At 42.8% G+C, this 27,011-nt stretch overlaps 2 protein-coding genes across 2 annotated transcripts; both read left to right on the forward strand.

Annotated features, from left to right (window-relative positions):
* Positions 1-2,823: 2,823 nt before the first annotated feature.
* Positions 2,824-8,159, forward strand: LOC122762625 (CD81 antigen-like). Its single transcript, XM_044017814.1, has 6 exons — positions 2,824-2,964; positions 4,301-4,375; positions 4,691-4,813; positions 4,946-5,044; positions 6,106-6,189; positions 6,379-8,159. Exons 1-6 carry the CDS (start codon positions 2,839-2,841, stop codon positions 6,439-6,441), a joined length of 570 nt encoding a protein of 189 aa, XP_043873749.1. The 5' UTR covers positions 2,824-2,838; the 3' UTR covers positions 6,442-8,159.
* Positions 8,160-10,447: 2,288 nt separating this feature from the next.
* On the forward strand, positions 10,448-26,645 carry LOC122762623 (plakophilin-3-like). The gene is made up of 13 exons (XM_044017809.1): positions 10,448-10,740; positions 14,362-14,450; positions 14,612-15,150; positions 15,339-15,462; positions 18,890-19,094; positions 19,760-19,919; positions 20,215-20,323; positions 20,536-20,700; positions 21,432-21,611; positions 21,722-21,875; positions 22,271-22,466; positions 22,612-22,699; positions 24,512-26,645. The coding sequence occupies exons 1-13, from the start codon at positions 10,530-10,532 to the stop codon at positions 24,551-24,553; spliced, it is 2,262 nt and encodes a 753-aa protein (XP_043873744.1). The 5' UTR covers positions 10,448-10,529; the 3' UTR covers positions 24,554-26,645.
* Positions 26,646-27,011: the final 366 nt, after the last annotated feature.

A 27,011-nucleotide genomic window follows, 5' to 3' on the forward strand; every position in this document is an offset into this window, starting at 1 on the left:
AATGACGCTCTTTGAGGTGAAAGGTGAATTGATGACAGTGCACAGCGCCACTTACAGGCCTGGCACAGGTACTGCAGTGTTGCTGTGAGGTTATGGTGGAAGTGTGTTTCTGTCAGTGATCCACACAAAGACTCTCATTCTCAACACCAGGAGAAAAAGACCAGCACAGGAAAACATTCCTCACCAGTCGCCCATCCCCCTCTTCCTCCTCCTCCTCCCCCTCCTCCCTGGCTCCACCCCTCCTCCTCCTCAAAGTTTTCCTTTCCTCTCTTTCTTTCCACCGTCTGTTTCTCCTCCATCTGGTTGTGGTTAGTGTTCCAGTCGCTCTGTCTCACTGTTTTCCCTCCATCTTTGTTTTTGAAACTTCAGTATCATCTCTGTCTGTCTGTCTGTCTGTCTCTCTCTCTCTCTCTGTCTGACTGTCACAGAAACATTATGATTTAATACTGTAAATCTATCACACACACAGATGCTGGTTTTACATTCCTTGTGAGGACATTCAAAGACATGAGACAGTCTCTAGCCTCTAACCCTAAAAACAGCTCTTAATCCTCAAAAAGTCTGTTCAGTTTGTGTGGACCAGTGTCAGGATTAGTACCATTGAAATCAAAATGAGGCTTTATTTATTATAAAACATGAACAAAAAAAGGCAAAGAAAAACAAACCTAGAAACTAGAAACCAAAACTAGATCAGACGAGACGAGGACAAGGTGGACGAAATGCAGACCAACAGGAAACCCTAAACCCTCACCAAAATAAAACAGGAAATGACAAAAACGTGACACACAAAACAAACATGCTGAAGACAAAATGTCCTCCCAGCTGAGCTGATAATAAACTGTGACATCATCACACTGCCGGCCTCTGATTGGTCAGAGAGTGTCGTCACTGAAGAGCAACAATGTCCCACTGTAGATTAAAGGAAACAGAGTTAAACGTGTGTTCACAGAGGAGTCATAGCGTTAGCACGGCTCAGTCCACACAGCGCTTACCTGTTGGCAGTGCACTCATGACATGTTTTATTTTTTCAAAAACACTTTGAAACATTTCTGCTATTTTATGATTCAGGTGTTTTGAGTCATATTGTGGTAAAAGTTTAAGAAGTCATCGTTATTATGGTTGTCATGGTTCTGTCACAATGTAACATTAGTTTAAATGATAAAGTCCAACAACAACAGGAAGCCTTTGTCTCATAAACAATGGTCGGACTTAATTACATAGGCTTCATTGTTACGTCAACTTCATCAGTTCATAGGGAAGTTCCACCTGATGAACACATGAGGAAAACAACTGGCTCCTGTGTGTGTGTGTAACTGAATCACCATGAACAAGTTATTTAGACTCATTTTTAAATGTGAACTATTTTCCAAACATTAATGAAGTCTTCACTCTTTTATTTTGTGAATCATTTCCATCAAAAACAGCAAAGTCGTAGTAAAGTCAGCTTGGTTACCTGGTAACCTGGTTAAGATTAAGGTTAGTGTTAGTCATGAACTGGTCATGGTTAGAGTCCTGAGAAGGATAGCATTACTAACATAAATGTGTGTGTACTGTTTTATTAGAGAGGGAGAGTGAAGGTAAAGCAGAGAGAGAGAGAGGGAGAGTGAAGGTAAAGCAAGAGAGAGGGAGAGTGAAGATAAAACAGAGGCGGGTGAAGGTAAGAGAGGAGAGTGAAGGTAAAGCAGAGAGAGAGAGAGAGAGGAGAGTGAAGGTAAAGCAAGAGGCAGAGTGAAGGTAAAAGCAGAGAGAGAGAGGAAAGGGTAAAGCACGAGGAGGGAGAGTGAAGATAAAGCAAGAGAGAGCGGGGAGAGTGAAGGTAAAAGGGGAGAGAGAGGGAGAGTGAAGGGTAAAGCAGAGAGAGAGAGGGAGAGTGAAGGTAAAGCACTTCGAGAGGGGAGAGTGAAGATAAAAGCAAGAGAGGAAGGTAAAGCAAGAGAGAGGAGGTGAAGGTAAAGCAAGAGAGAGAGAGTGAAGGTAAAAGCAGAGAAGAGAGAGTGAGAGGTAAAAGCAAGAGAGAGAGAAGGTAAAGCAAGAGAGAGAGAAAGGTAAAGCAAGAGAGAGAGAAAGGTAAAGCAAGAGAGAGAGCGTGAAGGTAAAGCAAGAGAGAGAGAGAGTGAAGGTAAAGCAAGAGAGAGGATAGTGAAGGTAAAAGCAAAGAGAGTGAAGGTAAAGCTAAGAGAGAGAGAGAGTGAAGGTAGCAAAGAAGCGTGGAGGTAAGAGCTAGAGAGAGAGGAAAAGCAAGAGAGCAAGAGAGAAGGTAAAGCAAGAGAGAGAGAGAGCGAAGGAGAAGCAAGCAAGAGAGAAGCGGAAAGGTAAAGCAAGAGAGAGTTAAGATAAAGCAAAAGTGAAGAAAAGCAAGAGAAGGAAAGGTAAAAGCAAGAGAGAGAGAGTGAAGAAAGGTAAAGCAAGAGAGAGAGTGAAGGTAAAGCAAGAGAGAGAGAGAGTGAATAAGCAAGAGAGAGAGCGTGAAGGTAAAGCAAGAGAGAAGGAGAGTGAAGGTAAAGCAAGAGAGAGAGCGTGAAGGTAAAGCAAGAGAGAGAGTGAAGGTAAAGCAAGAGAGAGAGAGTGAAAGCACCACTCGAGGTCATAAATGACTTGACAAACATCTTAAAGGACAGTTCAGCTGTTCTGAAGTCACTGGTTTTTAACTGTAACGTTTCCAGGACTCACCAATATTGTCAATAATATCAATAATATTACCACTACACTGTCTGTGATGAACTATGAAACTTAGCCTGAAGGTTTCTGTTGGTTTGAAAATACCAAATATTTATTATTAGTTACAGCCCTACTTAAGTTAATCCCAGGTTATACAAGTGTGTGTGTGTGTGTGTTGCCATGGATACTCACACCATCTCTCTCTCAGGTGTTCACATCCTGATTGCGGTCGGTGCAGTGATGATGGTCGTCGGTTTCCTTGGTTGTTATGGTGCCATCCAGGAGTCGCAGTGTCTGCTGGGAACTGTGAGTCACAACCATCCTCACTTTTACACCAGAGGTCAGAGGTCACTGAAGCTTATGTTAGTATGTTTAACGTTCACAGCTTTATGTCCAGAATATTCAGACCAATAACATCATCATGTGACCCAAACACCAGAGAGTGGAGACCAAGAACTCACTGATTAAAGTCAGACAAGTTATGTCACATGATCTGGAACCAAAAGTAGGAGCTTTAATCCAGAAAAAAACAATAAACTTGTTACTTCTTTCCCTGAAAATTAAACTGTACTACTAAACTAAACTGACTGAAGTTTAACTAGAACCTTTAGTAGCATTAGTAACATGTGTTTATTACATTAGTATCAGATCTTTAATAACATCAGTAACATGTGTTTATTACATTAGTAACATGTCTTTCATAACATTAGTAACATGTCTTTAATAACATTAGTAGCATGTGTTTATTACATTAGTAACATGTGGTTATTACATCAGTAACATGTCTTTAATAACATTAGTAACATATGTTTACTACATCAGTAACATGTGTTTATTACATTAGTAACATGTGTTTATTACATCAGTAACGTGTTTATTAAATTAGTAACATGTGTTTATTACATCAGTAACATTTGTATATTAAATTAGTAACATGTCTTTAATAACATTAGTAACATGCATTTATTACATTAGTAACATGCTTTTATTACATAGTAACATGTGTTTATTACTTTAGTAGCATGTCTTTATTACATTAGTAACATGTGTTTATTACATCAGTAACACGTGTTTACTACATTAGTAACATGTGTTTATTACATCAGTAACATGTGTTTCCTACATTAGTAACATGTGTTTATTACATCAGTAACATGTGTTTACTACATCAGTAACATGTCTTTAATAACATTAGTAACATGTATTAGTAACATTTACATCAGTAGTAAAACATCATGTGTTTATTACATCAGTAACATGTGTTTCCTACATTAGTAACATGTGTTTATTACATCAGTAACATGTGTTTACTACATCAGTAACATGTCTTTAATAACATTAGTAACATGTATTTTTTACATTAGTAAAATCTGTTTATTACATCAGTAACATGTCTATTACATTAGTAACATGTCTTTAATAACATTACTAATATGTCTTTAATAACATTAGTAACATGTGTTTATTACATCAGTAACATCTGTTTATTACATCAGTAACATGTGTTTATTACATTAGTAACATCTGTTTATTACATCCGTAACATGTCTTTAATAACATTAGTAACATGTCTTTATTACATTAGTAACATGTCTTTATTACATGTCTCTTTTGTCTCCCGTGTGTCCCTCGTGTCCTGCAGTTCTTCGCCTGTCTCGTCATCCTGTTTGCCTGTGAAGTTGCTGCAGGGATCTGGGGCTTCATGCACAAAGACACTGTGAGAACAAAACTCAGACATTAATTCTCATTCATGGCTGAAATTATTTGTGTTTTCAGAACTTTGTGAAAATCCTTTAAACACAGATCATCATGTGATCATCACATGATCACACACGTGCTCCTCCGTCAGCCACACAGTTCTTGTATTCATGTTTTCTTCTATTCTTTAAATAAAAATGCTGCCTTTTGTGGTCACTTTGTGAGGTCTGAGGACTGAGGTCAATCGAATTGGCATAATAGATCATTTGAACTTAGTGATGGAGGCAGGCAGCAGTGTGTGTGTGTGTGTGTGACACGTTGTGTTTTCTTGTAGGTGTCGAAGGAGATGATCAACTTCTACGATTCTGTGTACGACAAAGGAATGACGGACAGTCTCTCCATGGACAAGAACAAGGAACAAGCTGCTGCCACTGTGCTCAAGGTGTTCCACGAGACGGTACGAACCTGTGCATCCAGTCATTTCTGTACAACAAAGACATGAACACACAAGTTCACTGTGCTGCTGTTGTTGTTGTTGTTGTTGTTGTTGTTGTGTTTCAGCTAAGCTGCTGTTGTTGTTGTGTTTCAGCTGAGCTGCTGTGGTAAAGGTCAGGGAACGGCCATTCTGACAAGCATCACTGACAGACTCGGAATAACGGACATCTGCCCCAAAAACCACCTCCAGACCGTAAGTTTGTCCGTTCATCGTGTTCACAAGTGTTTGTCACGTGTGTTCATTACGTATGTTTGTCACATGTGTTCATCACGTGTTTGTCACCTGTGTTCATCATGTATGTTTGTCACGTGTGTTCATCACGTGTTTGTTACATATGTTTGTCACGTGTGTTCATCGCGTGTGTTTGTTACATATGTTTGTCACGTGTGTTCATCACGTGTGTTTGTTACATATGTTTGTCACGTGTGTTCATTACGTGTGTTTGTCACATGTGTTCATTACATGTGTTCGTCACGTGTGTTCATCACGTGTGTTCATCGCGTGTTTGTTACATATGCTTGTAACGTGTGTTCATCACATGTGTTTGTTACATATGTTTGTCACGTGTTTGTTACATATGTTTGTCACGTGTTTGTCACATATGTTTGTCACGTGTGTTCATTACGTGTGTTCATCACATGTTTGTCATGTGCGTTCATCACATGTGTTTGTCACGTATGTTTGTCACGTGTGTTTATCACGTATGTTTGTCACATATGTTTGTCGTCACGTTTGTCACGTTTGTTCATGTTCATCACATGTTTTGTCATGTCGCGTTCATCACATGTTTGTCACGTATGTTCATGTATGTTTGTCACATATGTACATGTACACATGTTTGTCACGTGTTTGTCACATGTGTTCTCGCATATTTGTCACATGTTTGTCACGTTTGTCACGTTTGTTCATGTTTGTTGTCACATGTTTGTCACGTGTTTGTTACATATGTCTGTCGTGTCACATATGTTTGTCACGCGTGTGTTCGTGCGTGTGTTCATCACATGTTTGTTTGCGTTCATCACATGTGTTTGTCACGTGTGTTTGTCACGTGTTTGTCACATGTGTTCGTCACATATTTGTCACATGTTTGTCACGTTTGTTCGTCACGTTTGTTCGCCACGTGTTTGTTCGTCACATGTGTTTGTTCGTCACATGTTTGTCACATGTGTCTGTCACATGTATGTTTGTCACGTGTTTGTTGTTGTTGTTGTTTTGAATCTAACTTCCTGTTTGAATGTTGTTGTAATTCACAGAGTTGCCACCAGAGGATCGAGGAGCTCTTCTCGGACAAGATCTACCTGATCGGTATCGCCGCCCTGGTGGTTGCTGTAATCATGGTGAGATATGAAACCTTAATCCTTTTAGACTTTTTCTCCAAATGTTGCGACTTTTTATTGGGTGTGTCATGTGATGTGGGCATGTCCTGTGACATGGGCATGAGTCATGTGACGTGGGCGTGTGTCATGTGAGGTGGGCGTGTGCTGTGACGTGGGCGTGTGCTAACTGGATGTTTGTTGTGCTCACAGATCTTTGAGATGATCTTCAGTATGGTTTTGTGCTGCGGGATCCGTAACAGCCCCGTCTACTAAAGATCACGGTGGACGGACGGACGATGACGACTCTGCCGTCTGTCTCTCTCTCTCTCTCTCTTTTCTCCGCCTACATTCTTATTTACTGCTTGCTGGATTTCGTCGACTCGCGGAGAAGACGACGTATAAAACCTCTCTGTTTTTTTTATGATTCTTTTCAAACCTGCTCCTCGGTTCTGTCGCAGTCGCCTCACTTTAAACCTGTGAGCCGCAGCCCCCTGGTGGACCCTGAAGGTGCTGCAGGTGACCTGGAAGAGTTGAGGTTTGTGTGGCTGTGGGAGGTAGCGCCCCCTGCTGCTGAGAACACACAGGTTTTAGCCTCTCAAAGACTCAGCTGATCTAATCATTTTATGAGTTGTAGCTTTTTTAAGGCTAAAATCTGTCTTTATCTTCTTCAGACACACTTAACTTAAGTAAACCTTTAAAGTGAAATCAGTGGAAACATTAAAACTTTTAAAAAGTACAAATATTATTTTTAACAGTTTGTAGATCTGGTGTCGCAGGATTTATCATCTCCTCACGTTCACATGGGAACTTTGTTTTTCACCCGTGTGTGTGTGTGTGTGTGTGTGAGATCCATCAGCTGTTTATTGTTTACTTGTTTTCGCCTCGTTCTTCTATTCTTTGATGTTTTGATGACGTCACTGTTATGAACGTATGAACTGTATATAAATATATATATGAATATTAACAGTGCTTTATGACTGCATGAGCATGGACATTAGACTGTTTCCTTCCTGTTCATCTGAAGCACACACGTCAGTCACATGACCCGGTCCACACCACTCTCACCTCATGAGGCTTAAAGTGACGCCATTGTGATTAGTTTAGCTTAGCTTAGCTTGGTCAAAATCCTGGGTAGAAGTCATGACGACATGTTGCTCTGCTAAAAGAGGCAGATGAGGTTTTTAGATGTGTGGTTGTGTGAGGCGCTGTGAGCGCCCCCTGCTGCTGAGAACCAGACACACACACATACTCAGTGAAAACATGATGTTATTCACTTTAAAGACTCAGTCCGTGATCTCTGCGTCACATGATCACGACTTTATCTCACTGAAGTCTGTAAACCACACACACACAAGATCAAAGTACAAATGTCTTCTTTTGTCTCTTCACTGTTTGAAATGTAACGTTCAGATTAACGTCAGTGACACAGCGTGACCACACGAGGCAGCAGAGGACCAGCAGCTCCTGTGTGTGTGTGTGTGTGAGTGGCGTACAGGCGTCTGTGTAACAGTGAGATAAAGACGTGATAATGTGATGTGGTTTTTTTCCTTGTGTCTCTGTGGACAGATGTGTCTCCACCTGAGTGTGCTGTTGTTTGTTTTTCATGAGCTCATTACAAATATGTGTCACTGCTTCATTCATTCATTCATCCTTTCATCTGATTCTAATGTAACCTTTGAAAACTAAACCTTTGTCTCGTTCACATCTCAAACATAAAAGTGAGAAACGATTTTTACTAACGAAAAATAATGAAGGCTGTAAAAAGACCACAACGTCTCTGTGTCTCTGTGTCTGGTACGAGTTTGGAGGGTGACAGGGTGAGGACGCAGGGGGCAGAGTCCACTCACACTGACTCACACCTGAGACCTGGTCTCAGGACCAGGAACCAGAACAAACAGATGCTCATGAGTCCTCTGTCCTCTGTCCTCTCTGCCCCTGTAGACTTTGGTTTGCCCAAATATCAAGGGATTAAATGTCTTTTCCAAATAAAAGTCCTGCTGTGTTTGTCTTTTCTTACAACAGCAGGGACGAGGATGGGATTAATCTATAAATTTAATCTCTTAGATTCATCTATGGGATTAGTCTATGAGTTTAATCTGTTAGATTAATCTATGAATTAACCAATGGGATTAGTCTATGAGTTTGATCTGTGGGATTAATCTATGAAATTAACCTATGGGATTAATCTATGAGTTTAATCTGTGGGATTAATCGCTGAGTTTAATCTGTTGGATCCATCTATGGGATTAGTCTAAATGTTTAATATGTGGGATTAATCTATGGGATTAGTCTGAGTTTAATCTGGGATTAATCTATGAAATTAACCTCTGGAATTGATCTATGAGTTTAATCTGTTGGATTTGTCTATGGGATTAGTTGATGAGTTTAATCTGTGGGATTAATCTATGAAATTAACCTATGAGTTTAATCTGTTGGATTCATCTATGGGATTAGTCTATGAGTGTAATCTGTGGGATTAATCTATGAAATTAACATATGGGATTAATCTATGAGTTTAATCTGTTGGATTCATCTATGGGATTAGTCTATAAATTTAATCTGCGGGATTAATCTATGAAATTAACCTATGGGATTAATCTATGAGTTTAATCTGTTGGATTCATCTATGGGATTAGTCTATACATTTAATCTGTGGGATTCATCTATGGGTTTAATCTGTGGGATTAATCTATGAATTAACCTATGGGATTAGTCTAGTGGTTAGCACTCTTGCCTTGCAGCAAGAAGACCTGGGTTTGAGCCCCGGTTGGAACAAGGGCCTTTCTGCATGGAGTTTGCATGTTCCCCCCGTGTGTGCGTGGGTTCTCTCCGGGTTCTCCGGCTTCCTCCCACAGTCCAAAAACAAGCCGTGTGAGGATTAGCTGAATTGGACACTCTAAATTGACCGTGAGAGTGAATGGTTGTTTGTCTCTATCTGTGTGTGTGGCCCTGCGATGGACTGGTGAACTGTCCAGGGTGTACCCCGCCTATCGCCCGATGGAGCTGAGATTGGGACAGCACCCCCCGTGACCCTCTGGTGGAGGATGAAGCGGTTAGATGATGACTGATTAGTCTATCAATCATCTGTGGGATTCTTTTGTGAGTTTCATTTATGAGTTTAATCTATGGGAAAAAAGAATAATCTATGGGATTATTCTACAGCAGGAACAACACAAGTGATTAGTTTAGTGATTGAGTTTAAATATTAAACTTCACACGATCTGAAAATAATATATTAAAACAATACATAAAAATAAATAACACGTCATTCTCGTAATATTGCAATTTTTTTAAATGTATTATTAGTTTTTTGTTCTATTTAAATGTGATAAACAAATATGACACAACACTTTTACATGACACAACACGCTCTGTCGGTGACTGTTGTTACCGTGGTTACAGGTCATGGACCAGACCCTGGTCACTTGTGTGTCACTGAAGCTTTTTAAGCAGCAGAGGGCAGCAAAGGTTTGATGGTGGAAGAATAAAATGAGTTAATTCGTTCATTTCAACTTTGTATTTCACTGCATTTCTGTGATTAAATCTCAGCAGCAGGGGGCGCTCTCACACACACACACACACACACACACAAACCCTGAACTGTCATGATTCAGTTCAACACTTTTAAAAACAGAAGCCTTGTATGGTTGTGATTTTGTTGCCAGGCAACCACTCGGTACACTGTTGCTCTGTGTGATCATGCGACTCATGTCTTTCAGCTTGTTGTTTAGGTTTTACGACTTTAAACTTTTGTTCTCTTGCATCAATCTTTGACACACACACACACACACACACACACACACACACACACACACACACACACACACACACACACACACACACACACACACACACACACACAGACACACACACACACACACACACACACACACACACACACACACACACACACACACACACACACACACACACACACACACACACACACACACACACACAGACACACACACAGCACACACTGTCTTCTTTTTCTTAAAATAGTGAATCATTTTAAAAGTTAATAAAATAATCATATTTATTACATCAACAATATTATAACTCTATAATAACCTTATCCACTATATTATAAATATTATAACATTAAATATTAAATCAACAAAAAACTCTTTTACATAAAAGTCATTTCTAGAAACAACCCTTTAAAACTGTGTCCCGCCCCTAAACTCCCTGGAAACGCCCCTGGTCACCCTGACAGACAAACAACAGGTGACCTTTGATTGGCTGCTGCCCAAGCCTGTAGCCCCGCCCACAGACGGACGGACAGACAGAGCAGAGAGGAGAGGGCACGAGGATCCACGTTCTCTTCTTCTTCTTCTTCTTCTCCTTCTTCTCGTGTGAGGATGAGTGTGGTCCTCGTGGACAGCGCGTGTCTCCTCTCCGCCCTGCAGCCGAACTCCTCCTGCACCGCGTACGCGCTGCCCTCGGACGGTCCGAGTCCGGACCCGGCGGCCAGAGCCCGGAGAGTCCAGGAGCAGGTCCGGAGGAGGCTGCAGGAGAACAAGAAGTCCAGCTCCCTGACCAGACTGGACGAGCCGCTGTCCGGATCCACAGGTGAGACACAAACACGGACCACATCAGAACCGGATCTCATCAGACCACAATCACGCAGGTGTCCGTGCAGCCAGAGGCGTTTCATGAAAGGCCTGTGTGCGCGCGCGCGTGCGTGGACATGTATGTATGTCTTCGTGAGGACATTTGGTCCGGTCCCCACATCTTTAAAGAGCTTTTTTAGGGTTAAGACCCGGTTTTAGGGGTCAGATTAGAAGTAAGTTAAGGGTTTAGGTTAAGGGTAAGGGTCTATGAGATGCATAATGTCAATGGTGTGTCCTCACAAAGAGATAAGAACACCCCTCCACCCCTGAGTCGACCCACATCGACTCCACCCCTGGCTGATTTGTACTCAATTCCACTGTAAGTCGTTTTGGATAAATGCGTCTGCTAAGTGACATGTAACGTAATGGTAGTTTCTCCCTGGTGATCCCTGTTGCCGTGGCAACGAGTCTGTAATGGCCCACGTTCCACTTAATGTCGGTCGCTACTTAACGTGAACGACCGACATAGTTACTACTTACTATGTTAGTGGAGACGCTAGCTACCGTGGCGTCATAACTGTCTCAGGACAGATTAAGATCTTTGAACAGCAGGGGGCAGCGTTCTTCTCTCAGACACCACGTCGTTGCCCATGTTTGCTAGTCCGGTTAGCAGTTAGTGGTTAAGGTGTGGGCGTGGACGTGGGCGTGGCTTGGTCGGGTGTCTCGTTGTTGTGATTTTTGAACAGTTTGGTTAAATTAACCGACGTAAACTAGTGAAGTTAGCGTCAAATTATCTCCGACCTCCTGAAGTTTGAAAATGTCAACGTGGCGTTGGCAGAGCAGAGGTGTCAAACCTGCGGCCCATGGGCCACATGTGGTCCATCACTTCATGCCAGGTTCTGTTTTTTTATTGTAAATTATACATCATTCAACGCACACACACACTGCTGTCCTGGTCCTGGTCCTGGTCCTGGTCCTGTCACAGAGACCGACATGAAGTCATTTTCCTGTGAGAGGAAATAACACACAGGAGTTTCTGTGGAGAACAAAGAATCAACTTTAGCCTCATTAACACACACACACACACACACACACACACAGGAGCTGATGGTCCTCTGCTGCCTCGTGTGGTCACTTTGTGTCACTTAAATGAATCAGATTAAAGACATTTGAACTTAGTGATGGAGGCAGCAGTGTGTGTGTGTGTGTGTGTGTGTCTCACAGTGAGATACAGACATGATCATGTGACGTACACATCACAGTCCTGAGTGGTTCCTCATGTGTGTCCACATTCCTGAGCATGAAGACAATGTGAGACTCCGCCCCCTCCGACCTGCTGCACCCCTGCTCTGCTGCTGTACACATACAAACGCTCCCTCAGTCAGATCTGACAGTTTTGTTACGTACTGCAGCTTTAAGGAGTTCAGATGTTTCAGAGTGTGTGTGTGTGTGTGTGTGTGTGTGTGTGTGTGTGTGCGTTTCCCTGCAGACAGGATGGAATGTTAAAAGGAAAGTGTGTCAGAGGAAGGTTTAGCCCCGCCCTCAAACCTGTGCTTGATAAGACAATAGGCCGTCGGTTACTCATGTGTGCACATTCATGTGTGCACATTCATGTGTTCACGTTCATGTGTTCACATTTTTATTAGTCGTTTTTTATTAGAGGTAGTTTTTATAAGTTCGTTTTTATTAGTAAGTTTTTATTAGTGTTAGTTTTTATTAGTTAGTTTTTATTAGTTAGTTTTTATTAGAGTTGGTTTTTATTAGTTAGTTTTTATTAGTTAGTTTTTATTAGAGTTAGTTTTTATTGGTTAGTTTTTATTAGTTAGTTTTTATTAGAGTTAGTTTTTATAAGTTAGTTTTTATTGGTTAGTTTTTATTAGTGTTAGTTTTTATTACAGTTGGTTTTTATTAGTTTTTATTAGTGTTAGTTTTTATTAGTTAGTTTTTATTAGAGTTAGTTTTTATTAGTTAGTTTTTTATTAGTGTTAGTTTTTATTAGAGTTAGTTTTTATTAGAGTTCGTTTTTATTAGTTAGTTTTTATTAGTTAGTTTTTATTAGTGTTAGTTTTTATTAGTTCGTTTTTATTAGTTCGTTTTTATTAGGGTTAGTTTTTTACACTTTGTGGACACTGTGGACTGTTTGGACATGAATCTGTCTCTGTGTCCTCATCTCTTATCAGAGTCTATTTTAAACTGCCCTGACCTTGTGACCTTGTGACCTTCAGCCTCATGTGATTTTAGAACAGCTGATCAAACACGTTTAAATATTCACTGATTTTAAAAACTCAAATAAAACATCTATGAACAGCTTGTGATGTTAGTCTTTAGTTAGCTTGTTGTGTGTCACTGTGTTTGTGTTGTTGTTTGTCAGTGGAGTTGTTTGTGTTGTTGTGTGTCACTGTGTTTGTGTTGTTGTGTCAGTGGAGTTGTTTGTGTTGTTGTGTGTCAGTGGAGTTGTTTGTGTTGTTGTGTGTCACTGTTGTTGTGTTTCACTGTGTTTGTGTTGTTGTTTGTCAGTGGAGTTGTTTGTGTTGTTGTGTGTCACTGTGTTTGTGTTGTTGTGTGTCAGTGGAGTTGTTTGTGTTGTTGTGTGTCACTGTTGTTGTGTGTCACTGTGTTTGTGTTGTTGTTTGTCAGTGAGTTGTTTGTGTTGTTGTGTGTCACTGTGTTTGTATTGTTGTGTGTCAGTGGAGTTGTTTGTGTTGTTGTGTCACTGTTGTTGTGTGTCACTGTGTTTGTGTTGTTGTGTGTAAGTGGAGTTGTTTGTGTTGTTGTGTGTCACTGTGTTTGTGTTGTTGTGTGTCACTGTTGTTGTGTGTCACTGTGTTTGTGTTGTTGTGTGTAAGTGGAGTTGTTTGTGTTGCGTGTCACTGTGTTTGTGTTGTTGTGTGTCAGTGGAGTTGTTTGTGTTGTTGTGTGTCAGTGGAGTTGTTTGTGTTGTTGTGTCACTGTGTTGTGTTGTTGTGTGTAAGTGGAGTTGTTTGTGTTGTTGTGTGTCAGTGGAGTTGTTTGTGTTGTTGTGTGTGTTTTTTTAACCTGCTCATATTTAACTGTGTGTGTTGTTGCTGAGTTGTCACATTTTTATCACTCATCATTTCTGAGTGTGTGTTTTTGTGTGTATAATCAGAGTTTAGTGCAGTATAGTGGGGCGGGCCCCCCTGGGGGGCGTGAGAGGCAGGGCAAGAGAACTCATACAGTGGTTTATACAGATAAATAAATAAAAATTATCAGGTTCGGGTGGAAACATTTCTGTCCTGTGGGGGGCATGACAGTAAAGAACCACTGGTTTAGTGTGATGGGACGCATCAGCATTTAAAGAGAAATTCCACTGGCAGTTCAGTCCACACACACACACACACACACACACTGTCTGTGGATCAGAGCCTGAACTTAGCAGCTGAAGAGAAAAAAACCTCAGGGTGATATATTTAAATACTTCCCCTGACCTTTGACCTGATGATTCTTGTGTCCAGGCATGCAGCGCACACACACACACACACACACAGACACACTCTGGATTACAGTGTTTAGATTTTCATGGTCTGGTCTAAACCTGATTGACAGTAAAATCAACATACTGTTTATTATCATGTAACAAGTGAAGGACGTTCATATGTAAATGTTTGTTTGTTTGTTTCAGATTTTTATTTTCCTGAGACCAAGAACCTGGTCCACCATCATGGTTTTAGTTCCAGATCCATGGGTTACACACCCAGCCGTGTCATGGCCGTGAGTCTGTCTGTACCAGTCTATACCTGTCTGTACCTGTCTGTATATATACACATATATATGTATATATATTTATATTTATATATTTATATATACATATATATCCGTTTTTTCTTGAGTTTGTTTCATAGTGTCTTTGTCTCCACGTCGCCGCCCTGCAGGTCCCCACAGTTCCTCTCCTGTCCTCGGGTTTCTCGTCTCACTCTGCCGTTGAAGGCAGTTACAACACAAACCACAAGAGAAGCAGCGCGGTGCAGAGCAGCTTCCAGACCAGCAGTAGGCGCTCTAAGTCTCAGTGCCAGGCCGAGCACGAGTGGCTTCCCCCCGAGGTTTCCTCTGTGCCGCTCACAGCGCCGCCCTCAGGCAGTCTGCGGCGCAGCCTCAGTGGGACGCTGGCTCAGGACAGAAGTTTCTGGCAGGAGGAGCCAGCGTTACAGTCCACCTACAAAGGCCCCTCCCACCGCACCATCAGCCGCATCGCCAACCGTCAGCTGCAGCAGGAGAGCTGGCAGGGGACGAGCAGGGCTGTCCCTGCGGGGGGGAACAGCTGGGGGACTCAGTGGCAGCAGCACGTGTCCAGGGCGGGGACATACCAGGTCCCCCTCAAACGCACGCCGTCTGTCCGCAGTGTGAGGAGCGTCGGGAAAGGAGTGGACGTCCTGGACGGAGCGTCCATACACAGCAACGACGCTCTGGCAGAGTGAGACCTCCTCCTCCTTCTTCTTCTTCTTCTTCTTCTTCTTCTTGTCTACTGATTTTCTCTCTCGACTTTGGTGTGAGAGAGTGAGTGATTTACAGTGAGATAAAGATGTGATCATGTGACGTAGAGTTTATTTACTTTGTTTCTGCAGGAACCTCCTCTCATGTTTACTGTGTGTGTGTGTGTAGGATGCAGGGTCTGGACATGGTCACAGCGGTCAGATATCTCTCTGAACCGGACGTTGCTCTGCACGTTCTTGGAGCTGCATTCATTCAACACCAGTGTTACCATAGCAACGAAGCCAAAAACCAGGTACTGTGTGTGTGTGTGTGTGTGTTTGTTATATTTACAGTTATTTCTGTGAGGAAAACAAGCAGGGACTTCCGTACTGTAAGCTCCGCCCACAAAGCTTCTTTATTACTTGATGAAATATTAACATCACACAGTTTTTACATTACATTACATTACATGTCATTTAGCAGACGCTTTTTATCCAAAGCGACTTACAATGGAATCAAGTACAATTAGCCAGGGGTGGAATCGAACTTGCGACCATGATGTCTTTGGTACACAAGGTAGGGTCTTAACCACTGAGCCACTCCACCCCAGTGGAGAGAGGGACTACAGTGTTTGAAGGGTTACAACTTGTTCAGCTTGTTCACGCTCGTTCAGCTTGTTCACGCTCGTTCACGCTTGTTCACGCATGTTCAGCTCGTTCAGCTCATTCATCACTGTAGACCCTCTCTGTACTGTAGACTCTCTCTGTACTGTAGACTCATCATCACTGTAGTCCCTCTCTATACTGTAGACTCACATCACTGTAGACTCATCAACACTGTAGACTCATCAACACTGTAGACTCTCTCTGTAATGTAGACTCATCATCACTGTAGTCCATCTCTGTACTGTAGACTCACATCACTGTAGACTCATCAACACTGTAGACCCTCTCTGTACTGTAGACCATCATCACTGTAGACTCTCTCTGTACTGTACTCTCATCAACACTGTCCTCTCTGTACTGTAGACTCATCATCACTGTAGACCCTCTCTGTACTGTAGACTCATCATCACTGCGACCCTCTGTACCCATCCTGTAGACTCTGTACTGTAGACTCATCATCACTGTAGACCCTCTCTGTAGACTCATCATCACTGTAGTCCCTCTCTGTACTGACTCCATCATCACTGGCTCTGTACTGTAGACTCATCATCACTGTAGTCCCTCTCTGTACTGTAGACTCATCATCACTGTAGTCCCTCTCTGTACTGTAGACTCATCATCACTGTAGACCCTCTGTACTGTAGACTCATCATCACTGTAGTCCTCTCTGTACTGTAGACTCTGTACTGTAGACTCATCATCACTGTAGACCCTCTCTGTACTGTAGAATCATCATCACTGTAGACCCTCTCTGTACTGTAGACTCATCATCACTGTAGTCCCTCTGTACTGTAGACTCATCATCACTGTAGTCCCTCTCTGTACTGTAGACTCATCATCACTGTAGACCCTCTCTGTACTGTAGACTCATCATCACTGTAGACTCTCTGTACTGTAGACTCATCATCACTGTAGACCCTCTCTCTACTGTAGACTCATCATCACTGTAGATCTCTGTACTGTAGACTCATCATCACTGTAGTCCCTCTCTGTACTGTAGACTCATCATCACTGTAGACCCTCTCTGTACTGTAGACTCATCATCACTGTAGTCCCTCTCTGTACTGTAGACTCATCATCACTGTAGACCCTCTCTGTACTGTAGATCATCATCACTGTAGACCCCTCTGTACTGTAGACTCATCATCACAGTAGTCCTCTCTGTACTGTAGACTCATCATCACTGTAGTACTGTAGACTCATCATCACCAGACTCTCTGTACTGTGACTCATCATCACTGTAGACCCTCTCTGTACTGTAGACTCATCATCACTGTAGACCCTCTCTGTACTGTAGACTCATCATCACTGTAGACTCTGTACTGTAGACTCATCATCACTGTCTCTGTACCTCATCATCACTGTACTGTAGACTCATCATCACTGTAGTCCCTCTGTACTGTAGTCACATCACTGTACCCTCTCTGTACTGTAGATCATCACCACTGTACTGTAGACTCTGTACTGTGACATCATAGACTCTGTACTGTAGAATCATCATCACTGTAGACCCCTCTCTGTACTGTAGACTCATCATCACTGTAGTCCCTCTCTGTACTGTAGACTCATCATCACCTCTCTGTACTGTAGACTCATCATCACTGTAGACCCCTCTCTGTACTGTAGACTCATCATCACTGTAGACCCTCTCTGTACTGTAGACTCATCATCACTGTAGACCCTCTCTGTACTGTAGACTCATCATCACTGTAGACCCTCTCTGTACTGTAGACATCATGTGAAACGTTCCTGTCGTAGATCACTGATCATGATGAAGATTATAGCTGAGGTGAATATTTCTGATGCAGCTGGAAACACTTTAACTTCACTGTAGTTTAAAAGTGACTTTTTGAATCTTGCTGCAGACGAAATCTTAATGTTTGACTGTGTTTATATTTATACGTGGAAATATAGTCATGAAATAGTGTTGAGCAAAATGTTTGAATGTAAAATAGAGTTAAATAAAGTGAGTCAGTTTGAACATGGACACTTTTATAATAATAATAAGGTCCATAATAAACTATGTTTTCTCAGTTTGATCCATATTCTCATCTTCAGATTCCAGCTGAATAAAGATCTAATCTAATGTAACATAATGGTAGGACTGCAGCATTAATCATCATTAATGAAATGATGAATGAGTGAACTGAACTAATGCTATCAGCTGTTCTGAAACCCAAAACTCAGAGTTGCTCAACCTAGAGTTAAGTTAACTCAGAGTTTGTTGAACCTTCTTTCTGAAACAAACCCCAGTACACACACACACACACACACACACAGGAAGGAAACTGTCTCCGGAGGGAAACGGTCAGGGCGGGTCAGCAACATCCACTGCCAGCAGCAGCCCCGCCTTCTTTTTACCTCAGTTCAGTTTACAAAGAGCTGAGGTTGTTTTAATCAAAAACAACATGTTATTAATGTTCCGTAAACAACAACATGTTATTAATGTTCCGTAAACAACAACGTGTTATTAATGTTCCGTAAACAACAACAAATACAACAACATGTTATTAATGTTCCATAATCAACAACAAATACAACAACGTGTTATTAATGTTCCGTAAACAACAACAAATACAACAACATTATATGTCATGACATGTCATTTAGCAGGCACTTTTATCCAAAGCATTTCAACATTTGTGTACAAACAAGAGCGAGAAGTAAGTCAAACTATAAGGTGCTCGTCATAAGTAAGTGTTGATTTTGTGTTTGTGTCGGCGTCGGAAGCTGTGGAGGTTTTCTTCTGTCCGGATGTCGATGGGGAGCTCGTTCCTCCATTTTAGAGTCAGGACAGTGAACGCCTCTGTGATCCTCTCAGTGAGGGGGCAGCACGCCGGTTTACCAATGCAGAGCGGAGTGGGCGGGCTGGGGGTTAGGGTTTGATGATGTCCTGGATGTCGGCCTGACCAGATCCGTTTGTAGCATGGAACGCATGCACCAGAGTGTTGAAGCGGATGCGAGCAGCTGCAGGAAGTCAGTGAAGGAGCGGAGTAGTCTGTGTACTGGACTGTATCATGACAGAAACACAGCAAACATGGACTGACACAGTTTTTTATATTACCTCTGTCCCAGGTCCGGGTTCTACACGGTATCCCAGCTCTGGTTCAGCTCTTCACCAGTGACAACCAGGAAGTGCAACGCTATGCCACCGGTGCCACACGGAACCTCATCTACGAAAACGCCGACAACAAAATGGCACTCATAGACGCTGGAGGACTGACGCATCTCATCGGTGTCCTCAGTGAACCTGACGAGGAACTTCGGAAGATCATCACAGGTGCCTCAATGTTTACTGATCCACATCACATTGTCGATCCAAGTAGATTCAAGACCTGATGGGTTTTTCTTTTTCTTCATATTTATTATCTGCACAAAATCCAGAAACAACGCCCACTAAAGTCCATCCATGGCACCTGTTTGTCCAGGATGTTCTAAACGTGGTAGTCTGCTTCGGTCTACCTGAGTCTTCTTGGTCTACTTCGGTCTACTTCGGTCTTCTTGGTCTATTTAGGTCTACCTGAGTCTTCTTGGTCTACTTCGGTCTACTTCGGTCTTCTTGGTCTATTTAGGTCTACTTGGTCTATTAAGGTCTACTTAGGTCTATTTGGTCTACTTATGTCTACTTATGTCTACTTGGATCTTCTTGGTCTATTTAGGTCTACTTGGTCTACTTAGGTCTATTTGGTCTACTTATGTCTACTTCGGTCTTCTTGGTCTACTTAAGTCTATTTAGGTCTACTTGGTCTATTAAGGTCTACTCAGGTCTACTTGGGTCTACTACGGTCTTCTTGGGTCTACTACAGTCTACTTAGGTTTTCTCGGTCTACTTCGGTCTTCTTGGTCTATTTAGATCTATTTGAGTCTAGTTGGTGTACTTAGGTCTACTTGGGTCTACTTGGGTCTACTTAGGTCTTGGTTTATCAGACGTATGTTGTCCCGCAGGTGTCCTGTGGAATCTGTCCTCCAGAGACAACCTGAAGGAAAAGCTGTGTCGAGACGCTTTAGCCGAGCTGACGGACAACGTCCTGATTCCTCTGTCCAACAGTCTCCCACTGTCCCCGTCTGAGAGAGACATCTTCTACAACACCACTGGCTGCTTCAGGTGACCACGCCCACAGACACGCCCGCCCACCCACAATCACGCCCCTCATCTTTACCACACATGCTAATCAGCAGCATGTAACATTATGACACATTATGAACATTAAGTGTGTGCAGAGGTGAGTTCACTGAGAGCGCCCCCTGCTGCTGAGAAGAGAGGAAACATTACTTATAAACATATATGATGTAATAAACTGAAAACTAAGTTATTCTTATAGTTTTACTAAAGTTCTGTGTCTGTGTGCCCGTGTGTGTGTGTGTGTGTGTGCTGTGTGTGTATGTGTGTGTGTGTGTAGGAACTTGAGCTCAGTAAATGAAAGGACAAGACAGAAGATGAGAGACATGCGAGGCCTGGTGGACTCTCTGGTGTCTTACATCCAACAAGAGGACACAGCAGAGAACAAGGTAACAACTCGGTTAAAGGGACAGTTCATGTGTTCATGTGTTTGAAGTGTGTCACACACACACACACACACACACACGTGGTTACTTTGTGTCACTGACGTCAATCTGAACGATTTCAAACAGTGAAGAGACAAAATCAGACATTTGAACTTTGATCTTGTGTGTTTGTGTGTTGTGTGTGTATGTTTTGTGTTGTGTGTGTGTGTGTTCAGGGTCTGGAGAATTGTCTGTGTGTGATGAGGAATCTGTCGTATCAGCTCTACACGGAGCTTCCTCCGTCTGTGCGTCTGCGTCTAGAAGGACCGACCCGAGCTTCTGCCTCCAGGAACATGGACGCCATCAGCTGTTTCCCTCTGTACAGCAAGAAACACACTCAGGTCAGACTCACACACACAGACTCACACACACACACACTGTCATACACACAGACTCACACACACACACACACACTCTCACACACACACACACTCTCCACACACACACAGACTCCACACACACACAGGCTCACACACACACAGACTCCACACACACACACAGACTCACACACACACACACAGACTCACACACACACAGGCTCACACACACACACACACAGACTCACACACACACAGGCTCACACACACACACAGACTCACACACACACAGGCTCACACACACACAGACTCACACACACGACTCCCACACACACACACAGACTCACACACACACACACTCTCACACACACACAGGCTCACACACACACTCACGACTCCCACACACACAGCTCACACACTCTCCCCACACACACACAGGCTCACACACAGGCTCCCACACACACACTCACACACACACACACACACAGACTCACACACACACTCTCACACACACACACACTCTCTCCACACAGACTCACACACACACAGACTCACACACACACACTTCACACAGAATTGAATTGAAATTGAATCCTTTTATTGTCATTTATACCAAGGTACAAGGAAATTTAAAATACAAACCTCCACACACACACACTCTCTCACACACACACACACACACCTCTCACACACACACACACACACACACACACACACAGACACACACTGTGGTAAACCTGTTGTGTTGACTGCAGTGTAAACAGAACCTCAGCGTTCTCTCTGAAGTGTCCCGTCAGCCCAAAGGTTCTGAGTGGCTCTGGCACCCGAGGATTGTGACACTGTACAAGAAGGTTCTTCTGGACTCAGACAGCAGCGCCACCTGCAGGGAGGCTGCTGTAGGAGCTCTGCAGAACATCACCACAGGAGACACCTGGGTGAGCTTTGTGCTCCACAGGAAACACACACTTCAGCTGTTGTTGAAGCAGGTCTGTTTGACTGTGTGTGTGTGTGTGTCTCTGTGTGTGTGTGTGTGTGTGTCTCTCAGTGGTCATCAGTACTGACCGCTGTGGTCACAGAGCAGGAGAAGATGTTGTCCGTCCTCCTCGATCTCTTAGACTCCAGCAGTGACACGGAGCTCCAACCTTTGACTGGTCTGCTGAGAAATCTGTCCAGACACTCGTCCAACAAAGACCACATGGGTAAGACGTCAACGAACATCACTGAGGGACATTCTGTCTCTTCTGTCTTCTGTCTTCTGTCTCCTGTCTCTTCTGTCTTCTGTCTCTTCTGTCTTGTTCCTCCTGTCTCTCCTGTCTCCTGTCTCCTGCTCTCAGCAGAGACAGGTCTTGAAGACAGATGTGGACTCTTCTGAACATGAAGGAACCACAGGTGAGAAGAGTCTGGACTGAGATGATCTGGTGACACAGTGTCAGGGTTAAAGTTCAGCATCAGTTCTAGAACACGTGTACAGACCAGGTCAGAGGTCAGTGAGCAGCAGACTGACCTCAGGTCCAGCAGAAGACACAGGAGATGAACGTGGTCTGTGGAGTCCAGACCTGATGACACACACACACAGCTGTTCTTTGTTCCTCAGCGAAGACCATGGTGAACATCATTGTGTCCAAGCTGCCGTGTGATGGACTCCAGAAGACACCGTCCAGCGAGGTGGTGTCCAACCTGTGTGGAGTCCTCAATCACCTGGTCACCTGCAGCTCTCTGGCCGCGCGTGACATCACTTACTTCAACGGCCTGTCCAAGCTGGTGGGCATCAAGACCTTCCACGACCACAGGTCTGAGAACGACCGCCGCTCTCCAGCAGGGGGCAGACGTTTAATATCTCACTGTGAGACAGGAAACCACCTCTGTGACCTCTGTGACCTCAGTTTCTTGTGTGTGACCTCTGACCTCTGTGACCTCTGTGACCTCTTGTTTCAGTCCTGGGAGAGTGAAAGCAGCGAGAGCCGCCTCCACCGTGCTCTACAACATGTTTCAGTACAACAAGCTGCACAAACACTACAAACTGGTGAGACACACAAACAGCACTTCACATCAGAGCGCCCCCTTACTTCAGTTCACTTAATAACATCTATTTCACATGATCACGTCTCACTGTGAGACAGACTCACTCTGCCACACCAAAGTCCAGAGAGAAAACCAGTGATTTTAACAGGAGCTGGTGATCCACTGCTGCCTCGTGTGGTCACTGTTGCCGTGTTTCCACTGGCTCGACTCGCCTCGCCACAGAACCTGCTGCCAGGTACCTGCTCTGGGCCTGACGACGATGAACTGTACATGAGTCAAAAAAACTTAACAATCCTAAAAACAAGAGTGAACCTCCAACAACGGGCAGTTATCACAGACCTGCTGCTCAACTGATGATTCTGATGATTCTAATGATTCTGATGATTCTGATGATTCTAATGATTCTGATGATTCTGATGATTCTGATGATTGTAATGATTCTGATGATTCAGTTACACTGAAAACAACTGCCACTGTGTGTGTGTGTCTGTCTGTCTGTCTGTCTGTGTGTGTGTGTGTGTGTGTTTGTGTCTGTGTCTGTGTCTGTGTGTGTGTGTGTGTGTGTGTGTGTGTGTGTGTGTGTCTGTGTGTGCTGTCTGTGTGTGTATGTGTGTGTTTGTGTCTGTCTGTCTGTCTGTGTGTGTAGAGGTGTGTGTGTCTGTCTGTCTGTGTGTGTCTGTGTAGAGGTGTGTGTGTATGTAGAGGTGTGTGTGTGTGTGTCTGTCTGTCTGTCTGTGTGAGTGTGTGTGTGTGTGTGTAGAGGTGTGTGTGTATGTAGAGGTGTGTTTGTGTCTGTGTGTGTGTGTGTGTGTAGAGGTGTGTGTGTGTCTGTCTGTGTGTGTGCGTGTCTGTGTGCGCGTGTGTGTTTGTGTCTGTATGTGGTGTGTGTGTGTGTCTGTGTATGTCTGTCTGTGTGTGTGTGTGTAGAGGTGTGTGTGTGTGTCTGTGTGTGTGTGTGTAGAGGTGTGTGTGTCTGTGTGTGTGTGTGTGTGTGTGTGTGTGTGTGTGTAGAGGTGTGTGTGTGTCTGTGTGTGTGTGTGTGTGTGTGTGTAGAGGTGTGTGTAGAGGTGTGTAAACTGTAAGCTGTAATTTTAAAACTTGAACACATTCAGAGAATCAAACTAACACGTTGTGATTCTGTGAGAATGAAGTGAAAAGAAAGAGCAGAAGTGGGCGTCGCCGACACTGTGCTCTGAACTTTTATCTCCACCACATAGTTTACTGGTTTCTTTCTGCACACATCTGCTTTTCATCCCACTTGACCTCCATTCCTCTGTGATAATTGGTCCCACCCCTCCCTCCATCACGCCGTTCTTCTCTCCACGCCTGATCCACACTTGGCTCTGACGACGTGAAATACCTCCACTGATTACTCCGATATTTACAGGGTTACCAGAGTTCTCTGAGAGACTTCTCACGCTCAGATTGTCCTCAGTGACACAAAGTGACCACACGAGGCAGCAGAGTCTCTGTGTCTGTGTGTGTGTATCACACAAGAAATAGACTCCACTGATTTGTAACGTGGGCAAACAAAGTTAGTGAGGAGTTCATGGCGTTTTTTTTAGATGTCTCTTTGTCCTGATTGTTGTGTCTCAGAAGGACACGCACACAGAAACACACCAACTCAGCCAAACAACCAAAATCACCTTGTTATTGATCATTTCCTGATCAATCATGTAATAAATGAATCCATATAAACACATTTCTTTACTTCATTACTCAGATGAACATTTTATGCTTTAATATTTAATATTCTTTTATTTCTGCTGACAGGAAAACATCTCACTGTTTTGTTCCTTTCTTTGTTCTTCAGAAAGGATTTTCCCGGAAGGATTTCACAGATGCCTCCATGTAGACATGTCACATGACTGTGGACAGAGGAGGAGGAGCAGGAGAAGGAGGAGCAAGACGAGCAGGAGGAGCATGGAGAGGTGTTTATCTAAACGTGTCTGAATCGCAGGAGGAGTTGATTTTAGTAGCTCGTTGTTAAAGACACAGTCCCGGGTTCTGACTCACTGTCAGAGCTGACTGCTGACTACTGCGCCCCCTGCTGCTGAGAACCAGCCTGACACTCAGGAAACAATTAAAATGAAATTGAATTGAAACTGAAGTCTGTAAACTACTCACTCTCCCACACCAAAGTCCAGAGAGAAAATCAGTGATTGTAGCTGCTGGTCCTCTGCTGCCTTGTGTGGTCACTTTGTGTCACTGACTCAAAATAAGACATTTGAACTTAGTGGAGGAGGCAGTGTGTGTGTGTGTGTGTGTGTGTGTGTGTGTGTGTGTGTGTGTGTGTGTGTGTGTGTGTGTGGGAGAGTGAGTTCTTTACAAACTTCAGTTTCCTGTAATAAAAGTCAGTCTAACAGTGAGATAAAGACGTGATCATGTGACGTAGAAAGTCTTTTGTTAAAGTGGATAAAAGCTGTCTGTAGTTTATGTGAAGGAGACAGTGAGACAGAAGTGAGACAGTCTCACCCTCAGAGAACTCACTGCTCTTTGTCAGTGTTTTCCTCAGAACAGCGTGTTCTGTCGACTCCTTTTTTAAAATAAGTTTGTTTGAATTCATTTAGGAGCAGATTTGAACTTTTTATACGTTGGTATTGTTTGTAAATTAGTTTTACTTTCGTTTTATTAGTTTGAGTTTTTCGTAATATAGATATAGATTAGGTGATTCACTTCATATCATTATGTATGAAATTCATTTGCAAAGATGAAAACTAAGCACATTTTTTGAGTTAGTTTTATAAACACACAATTCACTTTCAGTTTGTTATCGTTTTTAGTTTTATTTCAGTGAATAAAAATGTTTTTCTTACTTATTACAAAGTCTTACTTTGAGCAAATGATTAATCTTTTTCTTTATCGAACATCAAAGCATTAGTCTTTGATGTTAGATAAAGAAAAGATTAATCATGATCTTAATGCGTTCATCTTTTCCTTCTTTTTTTTTTATTTTCCTCTCCTTAGTGGTTGACAACTCGTGTGTATGTTAATGTGTGTGTTAGTGTCACCAGGTTAGTGACTCCAGGTCCAGGTCAGGGACTGAGGTCCAGATCGTGGATTGAGACGTGGCTCCTGTGTCTCAGACTGGTTCTCAGCACAGTCTAACAGAGAAGATAACACAACTAAAACATCGTTCAGAGGAGTTTCCAGATGTTATTTTAGATGTGTGGTGGTGGGAGGAGACACAAAGCCTGACCTTCACACTGAAAGTGTATGTTAGGGAGGCTCAGAGATTCACTCACCCACTCACTGTGACGTCACAAACTCACCAAAACACAAAAACACCTTTGAAACTTGTTACGTTGCCATTAAAATGAAGATGAAATAAGAGTGAGAAAAGTTCAATATGTAGTTTGATGTTAAATGAATCTATAAATGAAAATAATCCTTCTAACTCAGTATGAAATCCATAGGAACAGTTTCATGCTCTAACTTCACCAGCCACCAGGGGGCAGAATATCATGAGTCACATTCAAACTGTCAAAATTCAGAAAAGAAAACAATTGAATGATCAAGTGTTTTTGAGAAAATCATCGACTGCACCTTTACTTTGACATCCAAACAGCTAGCATTTGTTGACAAGCATCATATCCAAAGATGCTAATGTTAGCAACTTTGCTAATATTAGCAAACATGGCTAAAGTTTGCAAAGTCTGCTAGCAATCCTGCTACCTAAAGCAACGTTGCTAATGCTGGCTAATGTTGCACAGTTCTGCTAATGTTAGCAACTTTGCTAACGTAAAGTTTGGTGGGAAAACAAAGGAAACAAAATGGCCACCACAGCAGTAAATGTTTTAAAAGAAGATTGACATTATTTTACGATGAACGTCCACACGCGTGAGTGTCGTGTCTGCGTTGAGGAGACACAAACACATCATGTATTCATCACTTCTGTAATCTGCTTGTTTGTACTAATACATAATAAACTATAAATATCTAAAGTCCTTCATTCTTTGAATGATTTAATTAAATTTCACTTTATTAGTTTCGTACATTTGAACATAAACAAACATCAATTGATCTAATAAAGAGTGAAAATCTTCTTTGTTGTTTTTCACAGTAGTTGAGGGCCACACGGTGGTGTAGTGGTTAGCACTCATGCCTTTGCAGAAGAAGAAGAAGACAAAGTTCGAGTCCAGGTTGGAACAAGGGTCTTTCTTTCAGGTCACATGTTCTCCGGGTTCCTCCCACAGTCCAAAAGGGTTAGGGTTAGGGTTAGGGTTAGTGAATGTGAATGTGAGAGTGAACGGTTGTGAACGTGAGAGTGAATGATTGTGAATGTGAGAGTGAATGATTGTGAATGTGAGTGT

Source organism: Solea senegalensis, unplaced genomic scaffold, assembly GCF_019176455.1.
Source record: "Solea senegalensis isolate Sse05_10M unplaced genomic scaffold, IFAPA_SoseM_1 scf7180000015857, whole genome shotgun sequence".
NCBI lineage: Eukaryota > Metazoa > Chordata > Actinopteri > Pleuronectiformes > Soleidae > Solea > Solea senegalensis.

Bases quoted from the DNA above. Each gene is read 5' to 3' on its own strand.
- LOC122762625 (XM_044017814.1), top strand. From the start codon at position 2,839: ATGGATACTCACACCATCTCTCTCTCAGGTGTTCACATCCTGATTGCG. The intron at 4,376-4,690 runs GTGAGAACAAAA...GTTTTCTTGTAG, and splicing joins GCTTCATGCACAAAGACACT to GTGTCGAAGGAGATGATCAA. The intron at 6,190-6,378 runs GTGAGATATGAA...TTGTGCTCACAG, and splicing joins TGGTGGTTGCTGTAATCATG to ATCTTTGAGATGATCTTCAG.
- LOC122762623 (XM_044017809.1), top strand. From the start codon at position 10,530: ATGAGTGTGGTCCTCGTGGACAGCGCGTGTCTCCTCTCCGCCCTGCAG. The intron at 19,095-19,759 runs GTGCCTCAATGT...GTTGTCCCGCAG, and splicing joins ACTTCGGAAGATCATCACAG to GTGTCCTGTGGAATCTGTCC. The intron at 22,700-24,511 runs GTGAGACACACA...TTTGTTCTTCAG, and splicing joins TGCACAAACACTACAAACTG to AAAGGATTTTCCCGGAAGGA.